The following is a 25,626-nucleotide window of genomic DNA, read 5'->3' on the forward strand; positions in this document are numbered from 1 at the left end:
ACCCTGTGCTGAGCAAAGGGGAACCAATCCCAATCCGCTCAACTAGGTACAGTGGGCCCAGGAAGTCTGTGTGTGTACATACGTGTGTGCGTGAACATATCTGTGTGTGTGTCTAAGTGTCATTGTGAGGCAGAGAGACTCACCTGATTGGTCAGGGAATACATTGACGGACACAGGGTACAAATACAAGTCCCTCCACCACTGTTCTCCTCCGATTGTCTCCTGCTCTAGCAACACAGGTCTGTTTGTGTGTGTGTGTGTGTGTGTGTGTGTGTGCATTTTAAGTGTGTATGCAGTCACACTGGGCTACTGTAAATGAAACAGTTTGTTACAATGATGGATAGCAGTTAGGCAGGGAGGGGAACGATGGGAAACAATCGTATTGGATGCTTGGCAGGGCTGAGATGTCATTTATTTATTGTATCGTATTTATTAGGATATTCTTTACTTAACTGTAAATACCGGGTGGTTGTTCAAATTAATAATGGCATTAGTAAAGAAAGCCATTGGGATATGTCTAATGAATTATTTCTCCCCCTCTCTTCTCTCTTTCTCCCTCTCTCTCCGTAAACCCATAGGTCTCATACTCATACTTTTCCAGTTTGCCACCATGAGCCCAAGAACGTCATCTTCAAGAAGATGGCCAAGGACAAGTCGTGAGTGTGTGTGTGTGTGTGTGTGGTGTGTGTGTGTGGTGTGTGTGTTGTGTGTGTGTGTGTGTGTGTGTGTTGTGTGTGTGTGGTGTGTGTGTGTTGTGTGTGTGTGTGTGTGTGTGTGTGTGTGTTGTTCGTATGTGCGTGTGTTTGCAGGTATGCGTGCGCATGTGTGTCTGTGTCTGTGTGCTAAGCATTATTGTTAGAGTGGCATAATGCAATACTAACAAAATATGACTATTCTTGATATTTCACACATGGACTTGTATTCGACAAGGAAACCTAACAATAGTTCTGCTCACTTAGCCTTACATATCCCTCAGTAGTCTCTTTCCACGGTTGCTTGTGTCAAGCGGCTGTGGAAAGAGACTATTCACTTAGAAATGTCATGACTGTGTTGTCGTTGGCAAAGTGATGGCGCTAACGGGTGACACGGATGAAGCCATGCGTATGACAGATTACATTGAGATTAGATTAATGTATTACTCCTCTGAGGTGTGTGTGTGTGTTAAAGGATACGCAACACATTTCCCCCAAGGATAAACTGCTTGCAAGMGGGTTTAGAATGCTGTGAAAGTGTTTACATGTGTTTATGTGTTGTGTGCATGCATGCGCTAATGTGTTGACATAATTCCTAGTGAAGGACTCAGGTATGATTTTATGTTTTGTACTTGATCAGGTTGGAGTATACATGGCGAAGAGGGACTTTGTGGATCGTGTGGACTCTGTCGACCCAGTGGGTAAGCGCAGCTCGTGCTCTCTTCGTCAATTAAAACAACCCGGCCGTGAACCAATCAGCAACTCAACAAGTCAGAAACGAACCAATCATTGCACATCAAACAATCTCACACGCAATTGATCAAATGCTGCCAGATCTGGCTGAATCTACATAACAGATGACCTAGGATGTCGGATTTTCTCAAAGGTCACTTTTGAGGTCAGAAAACATCTGACAAACGTAGATATTGTAATGTCCCTTTAATTGAAACCCCTCATTCAAACGGCTTACTGGATTCACAGTATTGCTTTAGATAAGAGCCTTAGCAATAAACACTTACATCAATGTAATTAATTCTTCAGAGCCTTTGGCCAGGAATCAATCAAACGCAGATAAACTACCTGCAGATAAACAACCAATGTGATCTCCACAAACCTCTGAGAAATGGCCTTTAGAAGTCCATTGCTGTGCACCCGTTGCTAATCTGCATCGGTTTGAATCCTGGCCGCTGTCTTGTCTAATTCTGTCAATTCTAACCTATGCTGTTCTTCACTCACAATAGATGGTGTCATACTGGTTGACCCTGAGGTCCTCAAAGGGAAAAAAGGTCTGCATCTCACCAAACGTGTGCGTGTGTGTACATGGGCAAGTGTATGTGCTTGTGTGCGTGGAACAGGGTTGGGCTCCATTTTAATTGAAGGCAGAAAGTGATTTGAATTAAAAAATCATATAAAATGGAACAACTTTTAAAATAAATAGCTTTTACTTCAACTTTTATTGATAGGCCATTGAAAATAGCAGTACTTATTAATGTAATCATATATCTTTGACGCCCCCTAGCGTTCGTCCAGCTGTCCTGCACGTTCCGGTACGGTCGTGAAGATATGGACGTGATGGGAATTGCCTTCCGTAGGGAGATCTACATAGCCATCCGTCAGGTGTATCCGCCCATACAGGACAGGGAGCAGTCCACACACACCAAGATGCAGGGCAAACTGCTGCGCAAACTGGGAGACAATGCCTTCCCTTTCTTTTTCGAGGTGAGAGCCAAGGACCTCAAGAGATACCAACCTTTTATTGTACATGCACGTTGCAAATTAAAAACACATATACATGTCAAGGAAAACACAAAACTCACATAGGCCTACTCGCCTCATTACACACACGCACGCACGCACGCACGCACGCACGCACGCACGCACGCACGCACGCACGCACGCACGCACGCACGCACGCACGCACGCACGCACGCACGCACGCACGCACGCACGCACGCACGCACGCACGCACGCACGCACGCACGCACACACACACACACACACACACACACACACACACACACACACACACACACACACACACACACACACACACACACACGCCTCTCGTTCATCTTAATTACATTTTTCTGTGTGTGTGTGTTTCAGTTCCCTGATAACCTGCCTTGTTCAGTGGGTTTGCAGCCTGGCCCTAAGGATTCTGGGAAGGTAAGGATCGTGAACCTTGACCTGGTTGTCTCTTACATTGCTTCATTTTATTATGTGATATTTGTTCATTATATTTGAAATGCATATACTGTATTTTGTACTCTGAGAATTTTTACATTGTGACGATTGACGTATACAGTTCATATAATCTAAAATGTAAGAAAAATGTATCTCTGATTGTGAGCATGCTCTGTTGTTGTCTTGGTAGCAATGTGTCGTGGAGTTTGAGGTCAAAGCCTTCAGTGCGGAGAGCCAGGAGGCCAAAGTCCGCAAACGGTCAGTGGAGTTTTCTCTGTCCCAAATAACCCCCATTCCTAACCCCGAGTCTCCACCATCGGCCCTGGAGAGCTGCTTTAACAGAAATAGCCGGTTGTGGCTCTATATCACAACAAACTTTGATGGACGGTGTCACGAAACCAATAACTAGCCTACCAATGTTGTTGCACTTGCTTTGTTTAGGGGTCCTAGGCCTAGGTCTGTAACTTGAATGAATGTGTGCATTTTTGTGAGAAATCACCATTTGAGGACCATGTTGGATGCACATGTGCRCAGGGAGACAGCCATCTTCCTTTAGGCAAAGGGCCAGCTCCTTCTTGATCTCTTGGTCGGCCAGTCCAAACMGATTATTATTTGTTCAGTTGGTGACAAAACAGAAATATGTAGAAAAGGAAAAATACAAAAAGGCATGCCCAAACTAAAAACTCAAAAACAAACAAAAGGCCTCATGGACACCAAACTAAACCAGCAGCCTCACGGCTTTTCCAGCTGGGTCAGTGACAATCGCATAATTGGCAGCTCCTGTCTCCTTATCAACCAGGCTCAGCACCTGGACACGGTTCCCTTGGGGAATGGAGTGTGGAATTGGTAGTGAGCTGTAGCGTGCTGTCTAAACTACCTAACATATTCCATAACCATGGTTCTTTCTCATCCATTCCCTCCCTTCCTCTCCCCTTCCCCCTTCTCTCCTTCCTCGATAGGAGTACAGTGCATCTGATGATCCGGAAGCTGCAGTATGCCCCGGAGAATAGCGGGACGGCTCCCTCTGCGAAGACCACCCGTGAGTTTGTCATGTCCGACAAGCCCCTGCACCTGGAGGCGAGTCTTGACAAGGAGGTGGGTAGGATACCATTAGAGTCAACAACACATCACTGGCCTTAGATTTTATGCATTTGCTCATAAATGATTAGTGAAGCATCTACAGCGCATTCAGAAAGTATTCAGACCCCTTCCCTTTTTACACATTTTCTTACATTACAGCCTTGTTCTAACATGGATTAAATCGTTTTTCCGCACACACCTGTCTATATAAGGTCCCACAGTTAACAGTGCATGTCAGAACAAAAACCAAGCCATGAGGTCGAAGGAATTGTCCGTAGAGCTCTGAGACAGGATTGTGTCGAGGGACAGATCTGGGGAAGGGTACCAAAACATTTATGCAGCTTTGAAGGTCCCCAAGAACACAGTGCCATCCATCATTCTTGAATGGAAGAAGTTTGGAATCACCAAGACTCTTCCTAGAGCTGGCCGCCCAGCCAAACTGAGCAATCGGGGGAGAAGGGCGTTGGTCAGGGAGGTGACCAAGAACCCGATGGTCACTCCAGATTTCTTCTGTGGAGATGGGAGAACCTTCCAGAAGGACAACCATCTCTGCAGCACTCCACCAATTAGGCCTTTATGGTAGAGTGGCCGGAAGTAAGCCACTCCTCAGTAAAAGGCACATGACAGCCCTCTTGGAGTTTACCAAAAGGCACCAAAGGACTCTCAGACAATGAGAAACACGATTCTCTGGTCTGATAAAACCATTGAATTATTTTGCCTGAATGCCAAGCATCACATCTGGAAGACACCTGGCACCATCCCTACGGTGAAGCATGGTGGTGGCAGCATCATGCTGTGGGGTTGTTTTTCAGCAGCAGGGACTGGGAGACTAGTCAGGATCGAGGGAATGATAAGTGGCGCAAAGTACAGAGAGATCCTTGATGAAAACTGACGCAAGAGCGCTCAGAATCTCAGACTGGGGCAAAGGTTCACCTTCCAACAGGACAATGACCCTAAGCACACAGCCAAGACAACGCAGGAGAGTGTTTGGGACAAGTCTCTGAATGTCCTTGAGTGACCCATCTAGAGCCTGGACTTGAACCCAATAGAACATCTCTGGAGAGACCTGAAAATAGCTGTGCAGCGATGCTCCCCATCCAACCTGACAGAGCTTGAGAGGATCTGCAAAGAAGAATGGGAGAAACTCCCCAAATACAGGTGTTCCAAGCTTGTAGCTTCAAACCCAAGAAGACTCAAGGCTGTAATCGCTGCCAAAGGTGCTTCAACAAAGTACTGAGTAAAGGGTCTGAATACTTATAAATGTGATATTGCATGTTTTTATTCGTAAAACATTTACACAAATTTCTAAAAAACAGTTTTTGCTTTGTCATTATGGGCTATTGTGTGTGGACTGATAAGGGAAAAAAACAATTTAATACATTTTAGTCAAGGGGTCTGAATATTTTTCGAATACACTATATATAGTGTTTGTTGAAAGTGGGACCAGCGGTCGTATGTATTAAGAGTAGGATTTCCTATATAGGATCAGGTCCCTCCTGTCATGTTATCTTATTCACTGTGATCTAAAATGAAAAACTGATCCTAGATCAGCACTCCTACTCTGAGACGCTTGATACACACGACCCCAGCTTTTACATGTGCTGGGGCTTGTTCAATGGGGTCCAACATTTCAAACATTGCTGGTATAAATGTTATTTATAGACCTTGGACAAAGCCTGGGATTTTTTCAGAGTTCCATATGGTCATATGGCCACAACAAAAAATTGGCCGCCACAAGGAGCCCTCCTCTCTGACATGATTTCCTTCCCTTGCAGATCTACTACCATGGAGAGCCCATTAATGTGTGTGTCAACGTCACAAACAGCTCCAACAAGAATGTGAAGAACATCATTGTCTCTGGTAAGGAAAGACCAACACGTGGCAAACTTTCAAAAAGGACACACATGCGAACGAACAAGATATCTACTCTATATTATATCAAAACTGTAACAAGCAATACCCCGCCATTTGCAAAGCACCAGATGTAAGAACACATCATGTTACCCTTATTATATTGCTGAATGATTTGWGAAGTGTCTATGTAGGCATTATAAAGACTTTATGGGTCCTGTGCAGCTCAGTTGGTAGAGCATGGCACTTGCAGCGCTAGGGTTATGTGTTTGATTCCCCACGCGGTACCAGTACGAAAAAACTTGAAAATGTAAGCACTAAGTCTGGATAAGAATGTCTGATAAAATGTAAAAATTTTATGAAGCCTGACTCGTGCCCTATAAGTTAGTCTTCAAAGTGTGACTGGAGATGTCATACTCATTCTATCTCTATATTTTATTTCTCAGTGGACCAGGTGGCCACTGTGGTCTTGTATTCCAATGACAGCTACGTGAGGGCAGTGGCCTTAGAGGAATCTGGGTAAGCATCCAGCCTTTGAGTGAATASATGTTTAATCTGCACTAAACCACAATGGGAAATGATATTTTAATCATTGGAATCAGCTATGCAGTGTGACTGCAATACATACAACCTGGAAAGCACCACAAAATGTCTAACTCGGACTCTCCCATTGGTCTAGGGATGCTGTTGCTGCTGGTGCAAGCCTGAAGAAAGTGTACACCCTCACTCCCCTATTGGTCTGCAACCGGGAGAGGCGGGGCATAGCTCTTGATGGCAAGTTGAAGCATGAAGACACTAATCTGGCATCGTCGAGCATGTGAGTATCCCATCAGTCATCGCCAGCTAGTTAAACAAGTGGTGATGCTGGAGGACAATCTGTGTCGTGTTCATTGGGACACTCCGTAGCAAAACATTTGGAAAACGAGAAACGCTTCTTACTGGACAAATTCAAATAGTACCTCCCCTTTACCTTTTCGCAAAATTTTCATTCGTTTGTGCCTACTGAACACGACTATGGAACATTCAGATATATTGTGTAGAACAGACATCCCAGCAAACCAAAATTGGTTCTGTGAAAGTTCCCAGAACACTCGTTATGTCATTTCAAATGTTCTCAAAACACAAAAAATGTCCTGTCGTCCTGATGATTATACACTGAACAAAAATATAAACGCAACATGTAAAGTGTTGGTCCCATGTTTCATGAGCTGAAATAAAAGATCCCAGAAATGTACCATATGCACAAAAAGCTTARTTCTCTKAAATTTTAGACAAATTTGTTTACATCCCTTTTAGTGAGTATTTCTKCTTTGCCAAGGTAAACCATCCACTTGACAGGTGTGGCATATCAAGAAGCTGATTAAACAGCATGATCATTACACAAGTGCAGCTTGTGGACAATAAAAGGCCACTCTAAAATGTGCAGTTTTTGCACACAACACAATGCCACAGAATTCTCATGTTTTGAGGGAGGGTGCAATCGAATAAGCCCCCACTTCCCGATTGAATAAACCCCCARTTCCCTCCATTTTGCTAGCAAACGTGCTATCTTTGGASAATAAAATCTACGAGTTACTGGGAAGATTAAACTACCAACGGGACATTAAAAACTGTAGCATCTTATGCTTCACGGAGTCGTGGATGAACGACGACAAAATCAACATACAGCTGGCTGGTTATACGCTGTACTGGCAGGATAGAACAGCGGTGTCTGGTAAGACAAGGGGTGGCGGYTCTATGTATTTTTGTAAACAGCTGGTGCACGATATCAAAGGAAGTCTCGAGCTATTGCTTGCCTGAGGTAGAGTATCTCATGATAAGCTGTAGACCACATTACCTACCGAGAGTTTTCATCTGTATTCTTTGTAGCTGTTTACATACCGCCACAGTCAGAGGCTGGCACTAAAACAGCATTGAATGAGCTGTATTCCGCCATAAGCAAACAAGAAAACGCTCACCCAGAGGCGGCGCTCCTAGTAGCCGAGAACTTTAATGCAGGGAAACTTACAGAAATTTGGTAAAACGGATATCAGCATGTTAACCAGAGGAAAAATAACTCTGGACCACCTATACTCCACACACAGAGACTCATACAAAGCTCTCCCTCGCCCTCCATTTGGAAAATCTAACCATAAATTTATCCTCCTGATTCCTGCTTACAAGCAAAAATTAAAGCAGGAAGCACCAGTGACTAGATCAATAAAAAGTGGTCAGATGAAGCAGATGCTAAGTTACAGGACAGTTTTGCTAGCACAGACTGGAATATGTTCCAGGATTCCTCCGATGACATTGAGGAGTACACCAAATCAGTCATTGGCTTCATCAATAAGTGCATTGATGACGTCGTTCCCACAGTGACTGTACGTACATACCCCAACCAGAAGCCATGGATTACAGGCAGCATCCGCACTGAGCTAAAGGCTAGAGGTGCCGCTTTGAAGGAGAGGGAGACAGCCTATAGGGAGTAGGTCAGAGACCTGGCCGTGTGGTGCCAGGACAACAACCTCTCCATCAACGTGATCAAGACAAAGGAGATGATTGTGGACTACAGGAAAAAGATGACCGAGCACGTTCCCATTCTCATCGACGGGGCTGCAGTGGAGCAGGTTGAGAGCTCCAAGCACACCAAGACAGTTGTGAAAAGGGCACGACAAAACCTATTCCCCCTCAGGAGACTGAAAAGATTTGGCATTGGACCTCAGATCCTCAAAAGGTTCTACAGCTGCACCATCGAGAGCATCCTGACTAGTTGCATCACTGCCTGGAATGACAAGTGCTCGGCCTGTGACCGCAAGGCACAACAGAGGGTAGTACATTACTGGGGCCAAGCTTCCTGGGTCTCTATACCAGGCGGTGTCAAAAGAAGGTCCTAAAAATTGTCAAAGACTCCAGCCACCCTAGTCATAGACTGTTCTCTCTGCTACCGCAAAACAAGCGGTACCGGAGCGCCAAGTCTATGTCCAAGAGGCTTCTAAACAGCTTCTARCCCCAAGCCATAAGACTCCTGAACATCTAGTCAAATGGCTACCCAGACTATTTGCAGTGCCTCCCCCCTCAGCCCCTCTCACCCCCTCTTTACACCACTGCTACTCTCTGTTGTCATCTATGCATAGTCACTTTAATAACTACCTACATGTACATTCTACCTCAAAAAAACAGTGCCCCCGCACATTGACTCTGTTTTGGTACCCCCCTGTATACAGTGGCTTGCGAACGTATTCACCCCCCTTGGCATTTTTCCTATTTTGTTGCCTTACAACCTGGAATTAAAATATATTTTTGGGGGGTTTGTATCATTGGATTTACACAACATTCCTACCATTTTGAAGATGCAAAATATTTTTTATTGTYAAACAAACAAGAAATAAGACAAAGKAACAGAAAACTTGAGCGTGCATAACTATTCACCCCCSCAAAGTCAATACATTGTAGAGKCACCTTTCTCAGCAATTACAGCTGCAAGTCTCTTSGGGTATGTCTCTATAAGCTTGGCACATCTAGCCACTMYGATTTTTGCCCATTCTTCAAGGCAAAACTGCTCCAGCTCCTTCAAGTTGGATGGGTTCTGCTGGTGTACAGCAATCTTTTTCGTCATACCACAGATTCTCAATTGGATTGAGGTCTGGGCTTTGACTAGGCCATTCCAAGACATTTAAATGTTTCCCCTTAAACCACTCGAGTGTTSCTTTAGCAGRATGCTTAGGGTRATTGTCCTGCTGGAAGGTAAACCTCTGTCCCAGTCTCCAATCTCTMGAAGACAGAAACAGGTTTCCCTCAAGAATGTCCCTGTATTTAGCGCCACCCATCATTCCTTCAATACTGACCWGCTTCCCTGTCCCTGCCGATGAAAAACATTCCCACAGCATGATGCTGCCTAACCATGCTTCACTGTGGGGATGGTGTTCTCTGGGTGATGAGAGGTGTTGGGTTTGCGCCAGACATAGCGTTTTCCTAGATGGCCAAAAAGCTACATTTTAGTCTCATCTGACCAGAGTAGCTTCTTCCATATGTTTCGGGAGTCTCCCACATGCCTTTTGGCGAACACCAAACATGTTTGCTTATTTTTTTCTTTAATCTTTCTGGCGCAGGCGTTCCACTAGCGACCCACCTCAACAACATATATATATATATATATATATATATGGTATGGGCATAATGTGTCCAAACCTTTGACTAGTACTGTATATAGACATGATGTTGCATGAATGTTACCAGAACACATTTTTTCTGTTCTTTAAAAGGTTCCCAGAATGTTTCATTCAGGTGAGTTTTTGTGTTTTGGGAACATATAAACAGTATATTTTGTGATGTCCCCATAATGTTCTCACCAGACTGTTCCCACAACCTAATGAAACATTCTGGGAACCTTTTAAAGAACATAAAAAAATGTCTTCTGGGAACATTCATGCAACATCAGGCAAACSTTTTATAAAAACATTCTACACTGAAAAATATATAAAAGCAGCATCCAACAATTGCAAAGATTTTACTGAGTTACATTTCATATAAGAAAATCAGTTATATATATATATATTTTTTTTTTATATATTTTTTTTTAATGAAAAACATTCTTTAAATGTTTATGGGATGTTATCCTAATGTTAGATAAAKCCCTAACTAGAACTTAATGGGAACCTTATGGAATGTTCCCGGTTTGCTGGGATTTATCTCTAAACAAATAATCATGCAAGCTCTATTCTTGTCATTTCTATCTGCAACGTTCATGGCGTTGCTTCCTGAACACAAATGTTATCCCTTATTGAAACGTATTAAAGTGGCAACACTTTCGGGTGATATAAGTAGCCTTTTTATACTGGTGACTTAATTACACGTCTCCACTTTCTTCTTTCTTCATTTCCATTCCTTTCACCTCGTTCTCTCTCTCTCTCCCTCACCCTCTCTCTCTCTTTCTCTCTCTCGCTCTCTCTCTCTTTCTCTCTCTCTCTCTATCCTGCCCTACAGTGTTAAAGAAGGTGTGCTGAAGGAGGTTCTAGGAATCCTGGTGTCATACAGAGTCATGGTTAAGCTCATCATCGGCGGGTCAGTCCACTGTGTGTGGCGCGTTTGTGTTTGACGCTTGGGTTTGTTATTGGTTATGTTCATTATTTTGTATGTTTAATACGTTTTTTCCTCTTTTATGCTTTCGTAGAATAATGGGATCTAGGTATGAGGGCTTTATCTTCTTCAGCATTGCATTTCTAAGAGTGTGTGTGTGCAGTTGCGCGTGTTTGTGTGAGTGTTTGTTATGGTTGCTTATATTATATGTGCGGTTAATCTGTATCCTATTTGTTTTACTTRAGTGAGGTGGGAGTAGAGCTGCCACTCACACTGATGCACCCAAAACCTGACCTAGGTACAAATKTTTTTATTTCAAGATGTGGGCATGAGTGCATGTGTATGTTGCATTTTTCTGAAGCTTTCAAGGCTTCACTCCGTAGTCCAAAAGTACCTAACCCATGAAATCTAATCACTCGTGTTGTTATCTTTTGCCTTCTGAAGTGAGGGAAAGGTAAAATTGGATTATTTTTCCTCTATGTCTTGCTTCGAAGTCATATGTGATTACATGATTGATCAATTGCGATTCTGATCGCAAGTACAATTAATCCGTGGAGGGTGTCATATTCTGAACATGCACCTGGACACATTTAATCTCTCTATCTGTCTTTCTCTTGTTTCTCTCTGACCATGCCTCTGTGTCTTCCTCCTCTTATCTTTCTGTCTTTCATTTCTTTCTGTCTGTATTTCCGCTTATTTCCAATCACTGTTTGTCGTGTCTTTCTGCTGCCTACCTGACTCTGTGTGTGTGGTGTGGTGTGTGTGTGTGTGGTGTGTGTGTGTGTGTGTGTGTGTGTGTGTGTGTGTGTGTGTGGTGTGTGTGTGTGTGTGTGTGTGTGTGTGTGTGTGTGTGTGTGTGTGTGTGTGTGTGTGTGTGTGTGTGTCTGTCTCTAAACACCTGTCTTGTCTGTCTTTTCATACACCTACCTTCTTGCTTATCTGTCTGTCTATCTGTCTTCTGTGCTTGCCACCTCTCTGGCTTTACGTCTGTCTGTCTGTCTGTCTGTCTGTCTGTCTGTCTGTCTGTCTGTCTGTCTGTCTGTCTGTCTGTCTGTCTGTCGTCTGTCTGTGCTGTCTTCTTGTTCTTGCCACCTCTCTGGCTCGTCTGTCTGTCTGTCTGTCTGTCTGTCTGTCTGTCTGTCTGTCTGTCTTCTTGTCTTGCCACCTCTCTGGCTTTACATCTGTCTGTCTGACTCTTCTTGTCCTGCCACCCTCGGCTTTACTCTGTCTGTCTGTCTGTCTGTCTGTCTGTCTGTCTGTCTGTCTGTCTGTCTGTCTGTCTGTCTGTCTGTCTGTCTTCTTGTCTTGCCACCTCTCTGACTTTACATCTGTCCGGTTGTCCATCCACACATTTGTTGGGAGCAGCGAGCTGGAAGAGGAGATGGTGTTTGAGGAGTTCAAGCGCTCCTACCTGAAGGGGATGCCTGATGATGAAGAGGAGGGCAACGTGTCTACAGGAGACGCCGCTTCCTGAGCAGGGCCCCTCGTCGCTGGCCAGGCAGCCTCGGTCACAGCACCCCTTGTGGTTGCCTCCAGTACTCCATGCAATGAGGATGGAAAACGGAGATAGTATTGAGTAAAAAGTATAACGATAGCAGTCAGAACAATTGTGGTTAGGTGTTTGAGTCACCCTTAGAGGTAGTTTAGAACATTGCTGGTGGATGATTTATAGTTTATTCACAAAGCTTAGGGGGTCTGTATTTCAGCCTCACCATCAGTAGACTCTTTCAGCTTTGTAATCTGCAGGATTTCACTCACTCTCTTATGGTCACTGTGAGCACAGGGTAATGTAACATCCATCCCTGTCTTTAATAAAGAGTTTGGCAGCGATGTTGTGAGGTGAATGGTGGCCATTTTGAGTCATGTAAAAGATGCTCTGTTACATTGACTATTATTAGCGTTATCTAGTAGATAAAAGTGTAGTGCACTAGATAACTGGGCATATATTTGTGCTTGCAGTGAAGACCAACTGTCTTGTACTGGCGTTATGGTATTAAAAGCTAGAGATGTTCTCACAAAAGCTATAGTATTACATTTTCATAGCATCCTTTCATACAGGGAAGATACTTTGTCAACGCAGGCTTTACTCAGCGGGGGTTGGATTAAAATCTACCTGGGAGGCACACTTTTAGAAAAAAGGTACCATCTAGAACCTTATAGGGTTCTTCAGCTGTCCCCATAGGAGAACCCTTTGAATAAACCTTTTGAGTTCCATGTAGAACTCTTTCTACAGAGGGTTTTACATGGAACCCAAAAGGGTTATACCTAGAACCCKAAAATATTTGACCTGGAKCCAAAAAGGTTTCTCCTATGGGGACAGCTAAATAACCTTTTTGGAACACTTTTTTTGTAAGAGTGTAGGGCTGCCTCACAGGTGTTGTTAAGGGCATATTTGTCCCTTGTGCTTCAACAAGTCACACACAAATAAGTATGAACGACACAGACGGACGCACGGTCAAACCAATCAAAAACAGACAAAGACCGAGAGTTTACATTTTATTTAGGCGAGGATGAGCAATATACAGAACAAAACACAAGCAACAACCGTAAAATCCATGTACTACAAATCACAAAACAACATACTGTATCGACCTGTATCACAATGCATCATCAATCACTTTAGATACTATTGAGGAGTATACATCTGTTCCAAAAACCACCTGTACCAAATTCCATAATAGCCCAATGTCTCCTAAATTGCAAGGAGCCTTTTTCAAGAAACMAATTATTTTGCCATTCAGGGACATGCAGTTTATTCTGAGGTCCATATGCCATCAAAACATGTTTCAATACCCTTTTGCTTTCACTGAGTCTCAATTCACCCAAATATAGTGTAAGTCAAATATAGTGTAAGGTTACTTCAAAATTCAGTCAATCAATATCCGAACTTAAACAACTAAGACGGATAATCATTTTGACTGRATGAATACATTTTTCTTATGTRGTCCACAAGATTAATAKATMAATGAACAAAAATGGTGTGGGCATAGAGAGGAAGGTCTGCAACAGGATACGTGTGCTAGCTGTTTTRAAAGCAAAAGCTGTYTGYCTATCTGACGTTACCTGACCATCGCTCCAGCTAGCTAGCTTTCGACCAGGTTAGTTATAAATAAGGGCCACCAACAAGTAATGTTAGTTAGCTAGCTAGCTGACTTCCTTCAATGCTTGGTGGCTTTACTGACAGACAACAGGGAGATTATATGTAAAGCCACAAAGCATCGAGCTAAAGGCTAAAGATAGCTAGCTATCATACCAAACAGGTGTGTGTGTGTGGTTGCGTGTGTCTGTCTGTACACTGTACAAGGATTGTTCAAGACTATCCAGCCCCAGCATACACAGCTTGGCACACCAAGTTTTGACCATTACACTGCAATCAAGTGAGTATTAATTAATTATCAACAATTGTCTATATGCTGTAGGTAGCTAGSTATAGGTAGTCCTTTCCTCCACTTAATAATGCCAGAGATGAAAGTCATTAAGATGGATCGGTCAATTGTTCAACCATTCAATTATTCTCAATYGTAATTAGTYAGTATAGGTGAGTATGTCTTCAGATAAATAGGTGGGTATACTGAGTATGCCTGCGTATAGCCACCGCTACACCRGCACCACTGGGTGAGATTGAAGTTGTCAGTGTTGACAGTGACACTACACATATAAGCAGGCACAGCACTTCTGCCATCCCCTGCCTTGCATGGTATGACGTTGTATATACTAGAGATCTCAAACTACACTCTGGACCTTGAAGCCAGTTCCACTGTCTTTTTTCCCTCTGAGTGACTGATTTATACCTGGGAAACCAGGAGGGTACAATGAATTATCAGGCAGAACAGAAAACCAACAAGCCCCGGACCTCATAGGGTAAGAGTTGAATACCCCTGTACTAGAGTATAATTACATATTTCCCTCTGTTTTTCTAGAGAAGGACCCGGACAGTATGTCATGTATTTGACTTTGTGTGTAGAATATTATTTCTCCATAGAGAAGCTGGATGCAGAATTACAGTACCTTACAATCCCTCACATCCTACACATGTTCAGTAGAGAAGAACATCAACAGACATGGAGCTGTTGCAGCAGCTAGACCACACCCTACAGGTAACACACACACACACAGGAATCGATGAGCACACAAACAAACACATGGTCATAATTTCCAGATAGAAAGGCTTAAAGTCTGCATCGAGAATCTTATGAGATTCATTTGTGTGTGGTGCGAGGTAAGGTGTGTCTACGTAAGGGTGTTTCCCAATGTGCTCGGTTAGAGGGTATGTATCTGAAGGCTCTAACCTGTGTATGTGTGCGTGTGTGTGTGTAGTAAGTGAAAAGGCAGACTGTGTTGTACCCTCTGTCCTCTCTGAAGGGGTTAGTGTGTGAGGGCTCTAGCCTGCTGCTTCTGATGCTACTCCCTCTGAGGAAGAGCATCCCGAAAAACATGACCTTSATCTCCTTTTACCAGGATACTCACATCTCAACCTCCACATACCAGTCAAAAGTTTGGACACAACTCATTCAATGGTTTTTCTTTATTTCAACTATTTTCTACATTGTAGAATAATAGTGAAGACAWAACTATGAAATAACACATATGGAATCATGTAGTAACCAAAAAAGTGCTAAACAAATCAAAATATATGTTATATTTGAGATTCTTCCAAGTATTGATGACAGCTTTGCACACTCTCAGCATTCTCTCAACCAGCAACATTAGGTAGTCACCTGGAATGCATTTCAATTAACAGGTGTGCCTTGGGTAAAAGTTAATTTGACCAATTTCTTTCCTTCTTAATGCATTTGAGACAATCAGTTGTTTTGTTACAAGGTAGGGTTTGCCACCCGGTACTGTTGCCCCACCTCTGGTTTACTGACCCCTGCCTGCCTTGACCAGTCTATTGCCTGCCCCTGTTGGGATATTAAACTWTTGTTTATTTGACYTGGTCTGCATCTGGGTCTAACCTTCATACCTGATAGAAGTCTATCCTTTGGTCTGATGAGCCCGAATTTGAGAATTTTGGTTCCAACTGCCGTGTCTTTGTGAGATGCAGAGTAGGTGAACGGYTGATCTCTGCATGTGTGGTTCCCACCGTGAAGCATGGAGGAGGTGTTAMGGTGTGAGGGTGCTTTGCTGGTGACACTGTCTGTGATTTATTTAGAATTCAAGGCACACTTAACCAGCATAGCTACCACAGCATTCTGCAGAGATACGCCATCCCATCTGGTTTGGGCTTAGTGTTACTATCATTTGTTTTTCAACAGGACAATGACCCAACACACCTCCAGGCTGTGTAAGGGCTATTTGACCAAGAAGGAGAGTGATGGAGTGCTGCATCAGATGACCTGGCCTCCACAATCACCCGACCTCAACCCAATTGAGATGGTTTGGGATGAGTTGGACTGCAGAGTGAAGAAAAAGCAGCCTACAAGAGCTCAGCATATGTGGGAACTCCTTAAATACTGTTGGAAAAGCATTCCAGGTGAAGCTGGTTGAGAGATTGCCAAGAGTGTGCAAAGCTGTCAAGGCAAAGGGTGGCTAGAGAAGTGGTGGGTGTGAAGTGTTTTCACTGTTCTATGAAGTTGATGTGCATTCTCAGTTGTGTTGTGTTTGATTTGATCTCGTTCCCAGACACTCCTGCCCAAATGCACAAAGATTCTGGTAGGCTAACGCCTCAAACTGTGGTCAGAGGGAGCTGGGGTGCAGATGGGGTGCAGATGGCAGACAGCAAATGGTGGGGGTGGAAGTAGAGGTGTTTATGTATGGATTATTATGTACAGAGGCCCTCGATCATCAAATATGAACGCTTTAATGGAGGTTTTGTATTTCAATTGTGTGATAGTTTTTACCGTTATTGTATGACTGAGCTTCACTGAAAACAATTCCAATCAACTCTGTTGATATGGCAATCGCAAGAGTTAGTTATGTCTTGTATATTTCCATGGTTGARTTCTGTTAAGAACTTTATACTCAAGTGTGGTAATTTTAGTAACTGGTACTTTGCTTTTGCTCTGATGTGATCACCCCATAAATTTGAAAGAATAAAGTTACTAATGCGATTGTTTGTTTAACTTCACTGCCCTTATTTCCTAGGGAAATTATCATGTCTACTCCTAACACATATTCATTCATTACAAAACGGACAGCTGGCGAATATGTACAATGATTCATAAATGTACAGAACCCGCTGCATTTACTAAKAAGTCAATGTTTTTATTGTAACATAACAAAAATATATTAACAACTTCACGCCAAGACAAAATATAATCAGTTCCAACAATTGACACCCTTGAAAAAGATTWGCAAAAAAAGGGGAAAAGCTTCAAGTTSCTCWGTGTACATATGAAATGGTACACCCACACAGACAGTGTGGTGAAGYTGCAACAGCGCCTCTTCAACCTATAGAGGCTGAAGAAATTTGMCTTGGCATCTAAGACCCTCACAAACTTCTACAGATGCACCACTGAGAGCATCCTGTCGGGATATGTATCGCTGCATGGTACAGCAACTGCACCATCTGCAACCGCAGGGCTCGCCAGAGGGTGGTGCTGTCTGCCCAATGCATCACTGCCTGCACACTGCCTGCCCTCCAGGACCTGCTGTCACAGGAAAGCCAAGAAGTTAATCTAGGACCTCAGCCACCCGAGCCACGGCCTGTTAATCCCGCTACTATCCAGAAGGGGAGATCAGTACAGGTGCATCAAAGCTGGGACCGAGAGACAGCTTCTATCAAGGCCATCAGACTGTTAAATAGTCACCACTAGCCGGCCTCTGCCCAGAACAGTACCCTGCCTTGAACTTTAGTCACTGTAACTAGCTGGCTACCACCCAGTTCCTCAACCCTGCACCTTAGAGGTTGCTGCCCCTAAGTACATAGTCATGGAACACTGGTCCCTTTAGTATTGTTTACATACTGTTTGACCCACATATGTATATACTGTATTCTAGTCATGTCCTATCCTATTTAACTCTTGCTGTACATATACCATTCTATCCTACGTATTCTACAGATATACTACATATTGTATCCATAAACTGTCCATAATGTCTATACATCCCATCACATACAGTGCCTTCGGAAAGTATTCAGACCCCTTGACTTTTTCCACATTTGTTATGTTACAGCCTTATTCTAAAATTGATTAAATAAAACAAATTATTCAGCAATCTACACACAAAACCCCATAATGACAAAGCGAAAACAGTTTTCTACATTTTTGCAAATGTAATAATAAAAAAAATTKAATACCATATTTACATACAAGTATTCAGCCCCTTTGATATTAGACTTGAAATTGAGCTCAGGTGCATCCTGTTTCCATTGATCATCCTTGAGATGTTTCTACAACTTGATTGGAGTCCACCTGTGGTAAATTCAATTGATTGGACATGATTTGAAAAGGCACACAACTGTCTATATAAGGTCCCATAGTTGACAGTGAATGTCAGAGCAAAATCCAAGCCATGAGGTTGAAGGAATTGTCCGTAGAGCGCCAAGACAGGATTATGTTGAGGCACGATCTGGGGAAGGGTACCAAAACCTTTCTGCAACATTGAAGGTCCACAAGAACACAGTGGCCTCCATCATTCTTAATTAAATGGAAGAAGTTTGGAATCAACCTAGACTCTTCCTAGAGCAATCGAGGGAGACTGAGTAAACGGGGGAGAAGGGAATTGGTCAGGGAGATGACCAACTACCCGATGGTCACTGACAGAGCTCTAGAGTTCCTCCTGTCTCAGTAGTTTGTGTCGGGGGGGGGGGGGCTATGGTCAGTCATAATATCTGGTGTATTTTTCCTGTCTCATCCGGTGTCCTGTGTGAATTTAAGTATGCTCTCTCTAATTCTTTCTCTCTTTCTTTCTCTCTCTCGCGGAGACCTGAGCTAGGACCATGCCAGGACAACCTGGCATGAGGACTCCTTGTTGTCCCCAGTCCACCTGGCTGTGCTGCTGCTCCAGTTTCAACTGCTTCTGCCTGCGGCTATGGAACCCTGACCTGTTCACTGTGATTACTATTATTTGACCATGCTGGTCATTTATGAACATTTGAACATCTTGGCTATGTGCTGTTATAATCTCCACCCTGCACAGCCAGAAGAGGACTGGCCACCCGTCATAGCCTGGTTCCTTCTAGGTTTCTTCCAAGGTTTTGGCCTTTCTAGGGAGTTTTTCCTATCCACCTGCACCTGCATTGCTTGCTGTTTGGYYTTTTAATATATATGTGTAGTGTCACTGTCAACACTGCCAGCTTCAATCTCACCCAGTGGTGCAGGGGTATTGGTGGTCATACGCTGGCATACTCAGTATTCCCACCTATTTTTCCTCTACAGATATACTCACCTATACTCACTAATTATTATTGAGAACGATTGAACGATCCATCCTAATTCCTTTCATCTCTGCCATTATTAGGTGGAGGGAATAACCACCTATAGCTAGCTACCTACAGCATATAGACAATTGTTGATACTTAATTAATACTCACCTCATGACAGAGAGATGGTGATGCTCAAAACTTGGTATGTCAAGCCTTGTTAGCTGGGGCTGGATTGTCTTGAATGAGCCGTGTACAGTCTACAGACACACACAATTGTTTGGTATGATAGCTCGCTAGCTTTAGCCTTTAGCTCGATGCTTTAAATATAAAGACACCAAGTATTGAWGGAAAGCAGCTGGCTAGCTAACGAACTAACGTTGCTTGTTGGTGGCCCTTYTTTATAACTAACCTGGTCGAAAGCTAGCTAGCTGGAGCGATGGTCAGGTAACGTCAGATAGTCACACAGCTTTTACTTTGAAAACAGCTAGCAGAAGTATCCTGTTGCAGCTCCTCCTCTACACCTATACCGTCTCTGTTCATTAATTAAATCTTGTGGACGACATGAAAATGTATTRATGCAGTCGAAAATATTAACCGTCTTATGCAGATTTTTTTTATTTTTTACAATAGCTCTGATGTTGAATCCCAAAAATATAGCTCTTATTATCAGACCGCTAATATTGTAAACATGTGAGTAGCAACATGAAGTTGGATTTTTGTATCAAAAAGCAGATAAATTCAAAATAGTTAACTGAGATTTTGTTCTCATATATGGAGCTTATATGTGAATGTGGAGGTCACAAAGCTCCAGGAATAAAATGTCCTAAATCTGCACTATGCAAGAATAAGAGATTTTGCTAAACAATACAATCATGAGCACACTCTCACTCATTAAGATAAACAAATCAGTCAAACAAATAGGTTGTTTTGTATGAAATTTTATTCATTCATGTTATAGAAAACTACCCAGAGCTAACAGGCCATTGGAAATGGCTTTTGATTTATAGAAGGTGCTCTGTTGGTGTTAACTTCGAGAACTTTGTTAATGTATGTGTATGTGGATTGTGTGTCTTCAAATTCTATGTGTGTGTAACCTGTGTCTGTGTACCTGACTCTCACTGACTAAGGCGATGGGGTGGTGGATGGTTCCTCTATCTACCCCCAACTATAGATCCCCTCYTCACCACCTGGAGCGCCTGCTGGAGGAAAGTCTCGGAACAAGGGCAAGTCGCAGGAGTCGGGGTAGAGCAGGAAGCCAGAGAAGGTGCTTCTGCTCTCGTTGTCAGCATACATGCCGTTGGAGATGTTGTCCTTCACCTGCAGCCACACCCGGTCGCCCATGACCAGGTGGAGCACCACCTGGTGGCTAGCGGTGCCCAGTTGGGCTGGCTCTGTGGTCTTCACGATAGAGTTGAAATTATGGAACAGACCCACCTTCAGCACCTTGCTGAACACCATCAGGTGGTAGCTGAAGACATAGGTGCCGTTCACTGGTGCCCTGTAGATGCCCATGATGGGGTCGAAATGAAACTGCCGGTTGTTGATGACTTGGGTAAACGGCACGGGCTTGTCCGGTAGCGGGTAAATTGTGCCGAGCGCGGCGGTGAATGAGGACTGGATGGCTGGAGAGCATGGCCCGGGAATGCCCATCATACCGAGGTCACCCTGGTCTCCCTTTTTACCGTTGAYACCCACGGCACCCTGAGGGCCCAACTCACCTTGCACTCCCTTGGGCCCAGGGATCCCTTGTTGACCGTCTGCCCCGTCTGCTCCATCTGTGCAGTTGCACTCGCCCTTCGCCCCTAGTTCCCCTTTCTCACCATTCATCCCGGGGACCCCAGGGGAACCCATGTACCCTGTTTCGCCCTTGGACCCCGTAGTCCCTGGAGGGCCTGCTACTCCAGGGAGACCCCTGGCTCCAGCCACTCCGGGTATCCCTGGTTGTCCTGCACGGCCCTGAACACTTTCACAGGACGCAGGACAGGTCCCTACCTCTCCCCGGGGCCCCATCTCTCCTTGTGCACCCTCCAGACCCTGGTCCCCTTTGTCCCCTGAAACACACAAAAATGCACACCGCGCACAACACACATACACACACACGCATACATASACATAGATGAGATCTAAAGTTCCAAAGTTGGATGACGGAGAGATGAGTTTAAGTTCTGCATCTGTTGTTTGACTGACCTTTGAAGCCGCGGGCCCCCTTGGTGCCGGTGAAACCCACTAGCCCACGTTCGCCCTTCTCATTTTCATCACCCTTCTGACCTGTAACAAATAGGTAGAAAGTAAGAGAAAGAGAGAACAAAGTTGCAAATCATTTTCTGCAAGCTTGTTTTACAGTCATTGCTCAGACACAGCTTTTTTGCTTTTTTTTGAGTCTTAACAGAATTGACAAGTATCACTTACCCTTCAGCCCTTGGCGGCCCACGAACCCAGGGTGACCTCTGAACCCTGTGAGTCCTCTTCTCCCAGGACTTCCTGGAATACCTTTGTGGGTTAAGAACAATGACGTAAACAATATGTAGCTAGCTAATGTACTGTATTTAATATCTTATATCTATGCTTGAGAGTGGCAGAGAGAGAACAGAGAATGAGGCAAAGACTGTGAATGCAGCTAGTTAAGGTCCACACTTCTAATTAGGTTGAAAAAAACGACATGTTTTTGATCCATTTCAGATAAACCATTTTAAGAGAGTGTACATCTCTTTTTCTACTTCTAATGGAACTACCTGGTAAAATAAAGGTGAAATAAAAATGTATACTATTCTATGCCTTTCTACATACCTGTCAGGCCCCTGTCTCCTCTGTCCCCTTTGGGTCCCATGCTGGCCTTGCAGCGGGAGCAGACACAGAACCAGGGCACCTGGTCCATGGGTGGTGGCACTGGCACCTCCAGTAGTGTCTGGCAGTACGACATGTCCGGCTCCGACCCGTCCTCAACTACCAGCAGTTCCCCAGTTCGCCGGTTCCCAGTCATGTTCATGTGAGGGCTTGGTGGCATGGGGAAGCCATGATTGGGGTAGTCGGAGGGGGGCATTGGACCACTGTGGGCATTCATGTTCTGGTTGTTGGTGGGCATAGGGTAGCCAGATCGCATTGGGTCCATGTGGAGGTCCGTAGGGGGGATGGGGCTGTCTTGGGAGCCTGTGAACGGGTGAGGGGGCATCTCGTTGTATTCCCCTTTGGGTGAAGTATGCATCGCAGAGGAGATGGTGGTGCATAGGATCAGTCCCAGCAGACTGGTAGTCTTCTAGACAGAGAGAGAGAGAGASAGAAAAAGAGACAGACATACACACACAGATCCAGAGAGACAAAAAGAGAGAGACAGATAGAGTGAGAGATTTGTCCAGCTGTTTTCATGATTTTTGTATAATATAATCATTCAAGAGAACTACTTAATCAATTTCATTTCTTCAAACAATGACCCAAAACGTATTTTTGCTACAAAATGGGAAGAAAAATACCGTGGTATCCCATCGGGCACAAACTGGTTAAATCAACATTGTTTCAACGTAATTTGTGACATGGCACCTACGTGYAAAATACATTGGATTTGAAAAAAGTCCTTAACGTAAACTGTTTTTTTGAGGGTGAAACTTCAACCACAGGATTATGTCATCATGGTAACCAATTTTCAACATAGACAAACCTTGTACAAAATATGTTGAACTTGTACCTTTGAAACAACGTCAGATCTTCAACGTTATATCCGTTATCAGAAAAAAACAATAGGCTGGGCAGCYCCTCCTACTGGAAAGCTGTTCTATCTAGAGCTATCCATTTGGTCTCTCGTCCAGGATTTTAACCAATCCCAGCTTTGATATTTATCACTGACTACTACAAATGTTCTATCTATCTCAGCCAAAAATCTAACTCAGTACTATTCTTTCATTTAGATTTTTGGTTGAGATGGAGACATGTATCCAACATACAAATTATTCATTTGTAGACAAACTTGAATTAACACCAGACTAAGTCAGTGGCACAAAATATACATCTCCTTCAAATGTTGATATTAGGTTGCGTTGACAACCAAACACAATTCAATATCACTTTTGCAATACAGTAAATAGTGTAAAGGTAAGACTTTCTTACAAACTAATGTGCCAATATTTATTCAACCTTAAAAACGAGTAACACACCCATGGCCACATTTTAAGATTACAATAAATGTCTTCTTATGTAATCATAGAAAGCGTGCATGTTCAACATAGCATGCAAAGGTCACAGGTCTGTGGAGAGCTTCACAATTGCTATAGTAATCTATGCAGAATCTCGAACAGCATTGATGTAATCTCAACTGCAATCCAGGTGATTTGGTTGTGCTATTAAATGAAGCATGGTGATAACACATTAAGTTGTTGTAAATCTATCTGACATTGTATTCCCATTTTAACGTTGTTGTGTTTTTAAATGATTGAAACCCGCAATGACAACACATTTCGATGACAAATCAGACATGGTTTTTCCATAGAAATTTGGTTGTGCTTGATAAAACACTAGAATTCAACAAACTTCTGGCTGTCTTTTGTGTGAATAAAGCTTGAAATCTCATTGATCAACATCTCAACCAAATATTACCCACATTTCCATGCTGAAATTATGTGGTGTGCCCAGTGGGATGTTTTCAGTTAACCTATACCATACTTCATTTTGTTTATCGCAAAGTTATAATAGTGATTAGTGACTAATGTACTTGTTTCCTGAGAATTATCCACCAATCCCTTACCAATCACTGCACACTCATGTCTAACCAGTTTATTAAAGTTCACCATGAAGACTATCATCTACTACAGATAATGCAATAAAAGAAATGTGCTTCTTACTATAGGACCATGCAATCCCTACCAACCAATAACACATCAATCACCAAAACACTTATCAACACATCAATTGTACCACTCATCCATAAAACTGATCACTCATTCACGACTCACCAATCCCATTGGTCAATACTCATACAAGAACAGCCCAAACTATCAACCAACAGCCTTGACTCACTGGTAATAGTCTTTTGAAGTTTTCCATTACTCAAAAGACTGTTACCAGTGAGTGCTCCGTGCGGATTTTCAACCACCACAGATATCCTTTTCACACTACCTTGCCATTTCAAACCAAACTGTGCTGACTCTTTAATTTTTACATGGTCCTTTTCAGCAAAGTTCCAGCAGCTATGGTGGATGTATACAACTAGGCCAACTCAGTACAGCTTGGTTTGGCTCAGCTCAGTTCTGCTCAGTAGTGTGAAAAGCCCCAAAGAACGCACTCACAATTTAAAGAGTTGCACTCACCATTCCTTTGGAGTCTTGTATCATCATGTGCAGGATGAGAGATGTTGGTGGAATGATGAGCAGGACAGAAACATTGATCAATATATAGGCCTTGCCCAAAAAAACACTTCTTTCAATCCACCTCGCACCCTCTAGACCTGCAGACAAAGGATAGGAGGGAGGAATGGAGGGTGGGAGGGAGGAGGAAGAGATACTTCATTGTGCTGTGGACAGAGTAACTAGGGCTTCTACCTGTAAGACGACCTCATTAGCGATCAACAGCATGGGCCACAGAATTATAATAAAAATAATAGACGGGTAAAAAAGTGAGAGAGAGGCGTCACCCGTGTTGCTACAGTATATTCCACCCTATTCCATGTCCCATGACTCCCTCCACCTTGCTATGTCTTCCCCTTTCCTCTCACTTCTCTCCCTTAATGTCACTTTTCAGTCTTCCTCTCTCTRTTCTCTCTCTCCTTTTCTATCACCTCTACTTTCTTCCCCTTTTTCACTATCTCTCCATCTCCCTTTCCCTCTCATTCTCTGCCTCTCTCTCTCCCCTCTACGAGGTTTCAGAGAAGGTGTTGATGGAGAGATAAGGAGCTCAGACAGAAAGCAGATCTATTTCAGACAACTGGGTCTGTTGTAACCAGCACTCCAGAGACACAAGGGGCTCCACTGGCCTACTTCAGCTCGTGTCTGTTTCTGGACTGGACTGCTGTAGGCCCCTAACAGGAAATGTCAGGACCCCCCAATATGGACCTGGGCCCATATTCATAAAGCATCTCAGAGTAGAATAACTKATCTAGGATCTGTTTAGCCTTTTAGATCATACTGAATCAGATTGGATGGACAGGGGGTGACCCTATCCGAGATCAGCACTCATACTTTGAGATGCTTTATGCCTACAGGCTCTGATAAATCACATTGGAGCAAGTGCAGTGTGTGGAGTCTCTTGTATAATATTTATTTTATATCCAGGACTTGCTCAAAGACATTGGTATGTCTGTAATATTTTCCAATATCCCCCAATATAATAAAATATTGTATTGACACACTGCATTTTATTGAGGAAATATATGTTGAAGTCTTGTTTAAAGTAAWGGAAGGGTGACATGGTCTTGTCTTTGGGGTTTTCAGAGAAAAGGAAACTTTTGTAGAAATATAACCCAAAGGCAAATTT

The 25,626-nt window shown here is 43.4% G+C and overlaps 2 protein-coding genes across 5 annotated transcripts; one reads left to right on the plus strand and one right to left on the minus strand.

Annotated features, from left to right (window-relative positions):
- The first annotated feature begins 144 nt into the window (after positions 1 to 144).
- Positions 145 to 12,882, plus strand: saga (S-antigen; retina and pineal gland (arrestin) a). Of its 4 annotated transcripts, XM_070436607.1 has the most exons (16): positions 145 to 239; positions 579 to 664; positions 1,340 to 1,393; positions 1,934 to 1,978; positions 2,212 to 2,411; positions 2,799 to 2,858; positions 3,067 to 3,134; positions 3,836 to 3,971; positions 5,732 to 5,816; positions 6,254 to 6,326; positions 6,487 to 6,624; positions 10,770 to 10,847; positions 10,957 to 10,971; positions 11,108 to 11,160; positions 11,307 to 11,316; positions 12,228 to 12,882. In XM_070436607.1, exons 3-16 carry the CDS (start codon positions 1,345 to 1,347, stop codon positions 12,334 to 12,336), a joined length of 1,119 nt encoding a protein of 372 aa, XP_070292708.1. In that variant the 5' UTR covers positions 145 to 239; positions 579 to 664; positions 1,340 to 1,344; the 3' UTR covers positions 12,337 to 12,882. The 4 variants fall into 4 exon arrangements, with proteins under 4 accessions (XP_070292708.1, XP_070292705.1, XP_070292706.1 ...); XM_070436604.1 differs by lacking the exon at positions 11,307 to 11,316; XM_070436605.1 differs by lacking the exons at positions 10,957 to 10,971; positions 11,307 to 11,316 and having other exon boundaries at positions 10,770 to 10,862.
- Positions 12,883 to 20,094: 7,212 nt separating this feature from the next.
- LOC111957098 (complement C1q and tumor necrosis factor-related protein 9) lies at positions 20,095 to 24,574 on the minus strand. Its single transcript, XM_023977824.2, has 5 exons — positions 24,465 to 24,574; positions 21,958 to 22,423; positions 21,580 to 21,660; positions 21,358 to 21,438; positions 20,095 to 21,221 (listed from the first exon to the last, which is right to left on the minus strand). The coding sequence occupies exons 1-5, from the start codon at positions 24,489 to 24,491 to the stop codon at positions 20,326 to 20,328; spliced, it is 1,551 nt and encodes a 516-aa protein (XP_023833592.1). The 5' UTR covers positions 24,492 to 24,574; the 3' UTR covers positions 20,095 to 20,325.
- Positions 24,575 to 25,626: the final 1,052 nt, after the last annotated feature.

The sequence above is a fragment of the Salvelinus sp. IW2-2015 genome, linkage group LG32 (genome assembly GCF_002910315.2).
Source record: "Salvelinus sp. IW2-2015 linkage group LG32, ASM291031v2, whole genome shotgun sequence".
NCBI lineage: Eukaryota > Metazoa > Chordata > Actinopteri > Salmoniformes > Salmonidae > Salvelinus > Salvelinus sp. IW2-2015.

What these genes read in the sequence shown, in the direction of transcription:
- saga (XM_070436607.1), top strand. Translation starts at nt 1,345, where the DNA reads ATGGCGAAGAGGGACTTTGTGGATCGTGTGGACTCTGTCGACCCAGTG. An exon ending in GGTCCTCAAAGGGAAAAAAG is followed by an intron (nt 1,979 to 2,211) that starts GTCTGCATCTCA and finishes GACGCCCCCTAG; the next exon opens with CGTTCGTCCAGCTGTCCTGC. An exon ending in GTGGCCTTAGAGGAATCTGG is followed by an intron (nt 6,327 to 6,486) that starts GTAAGCATCCAG and finishes CCATTGGTCTAG; the next exon opens with GGATGCTGTTGCTGCTGGTG.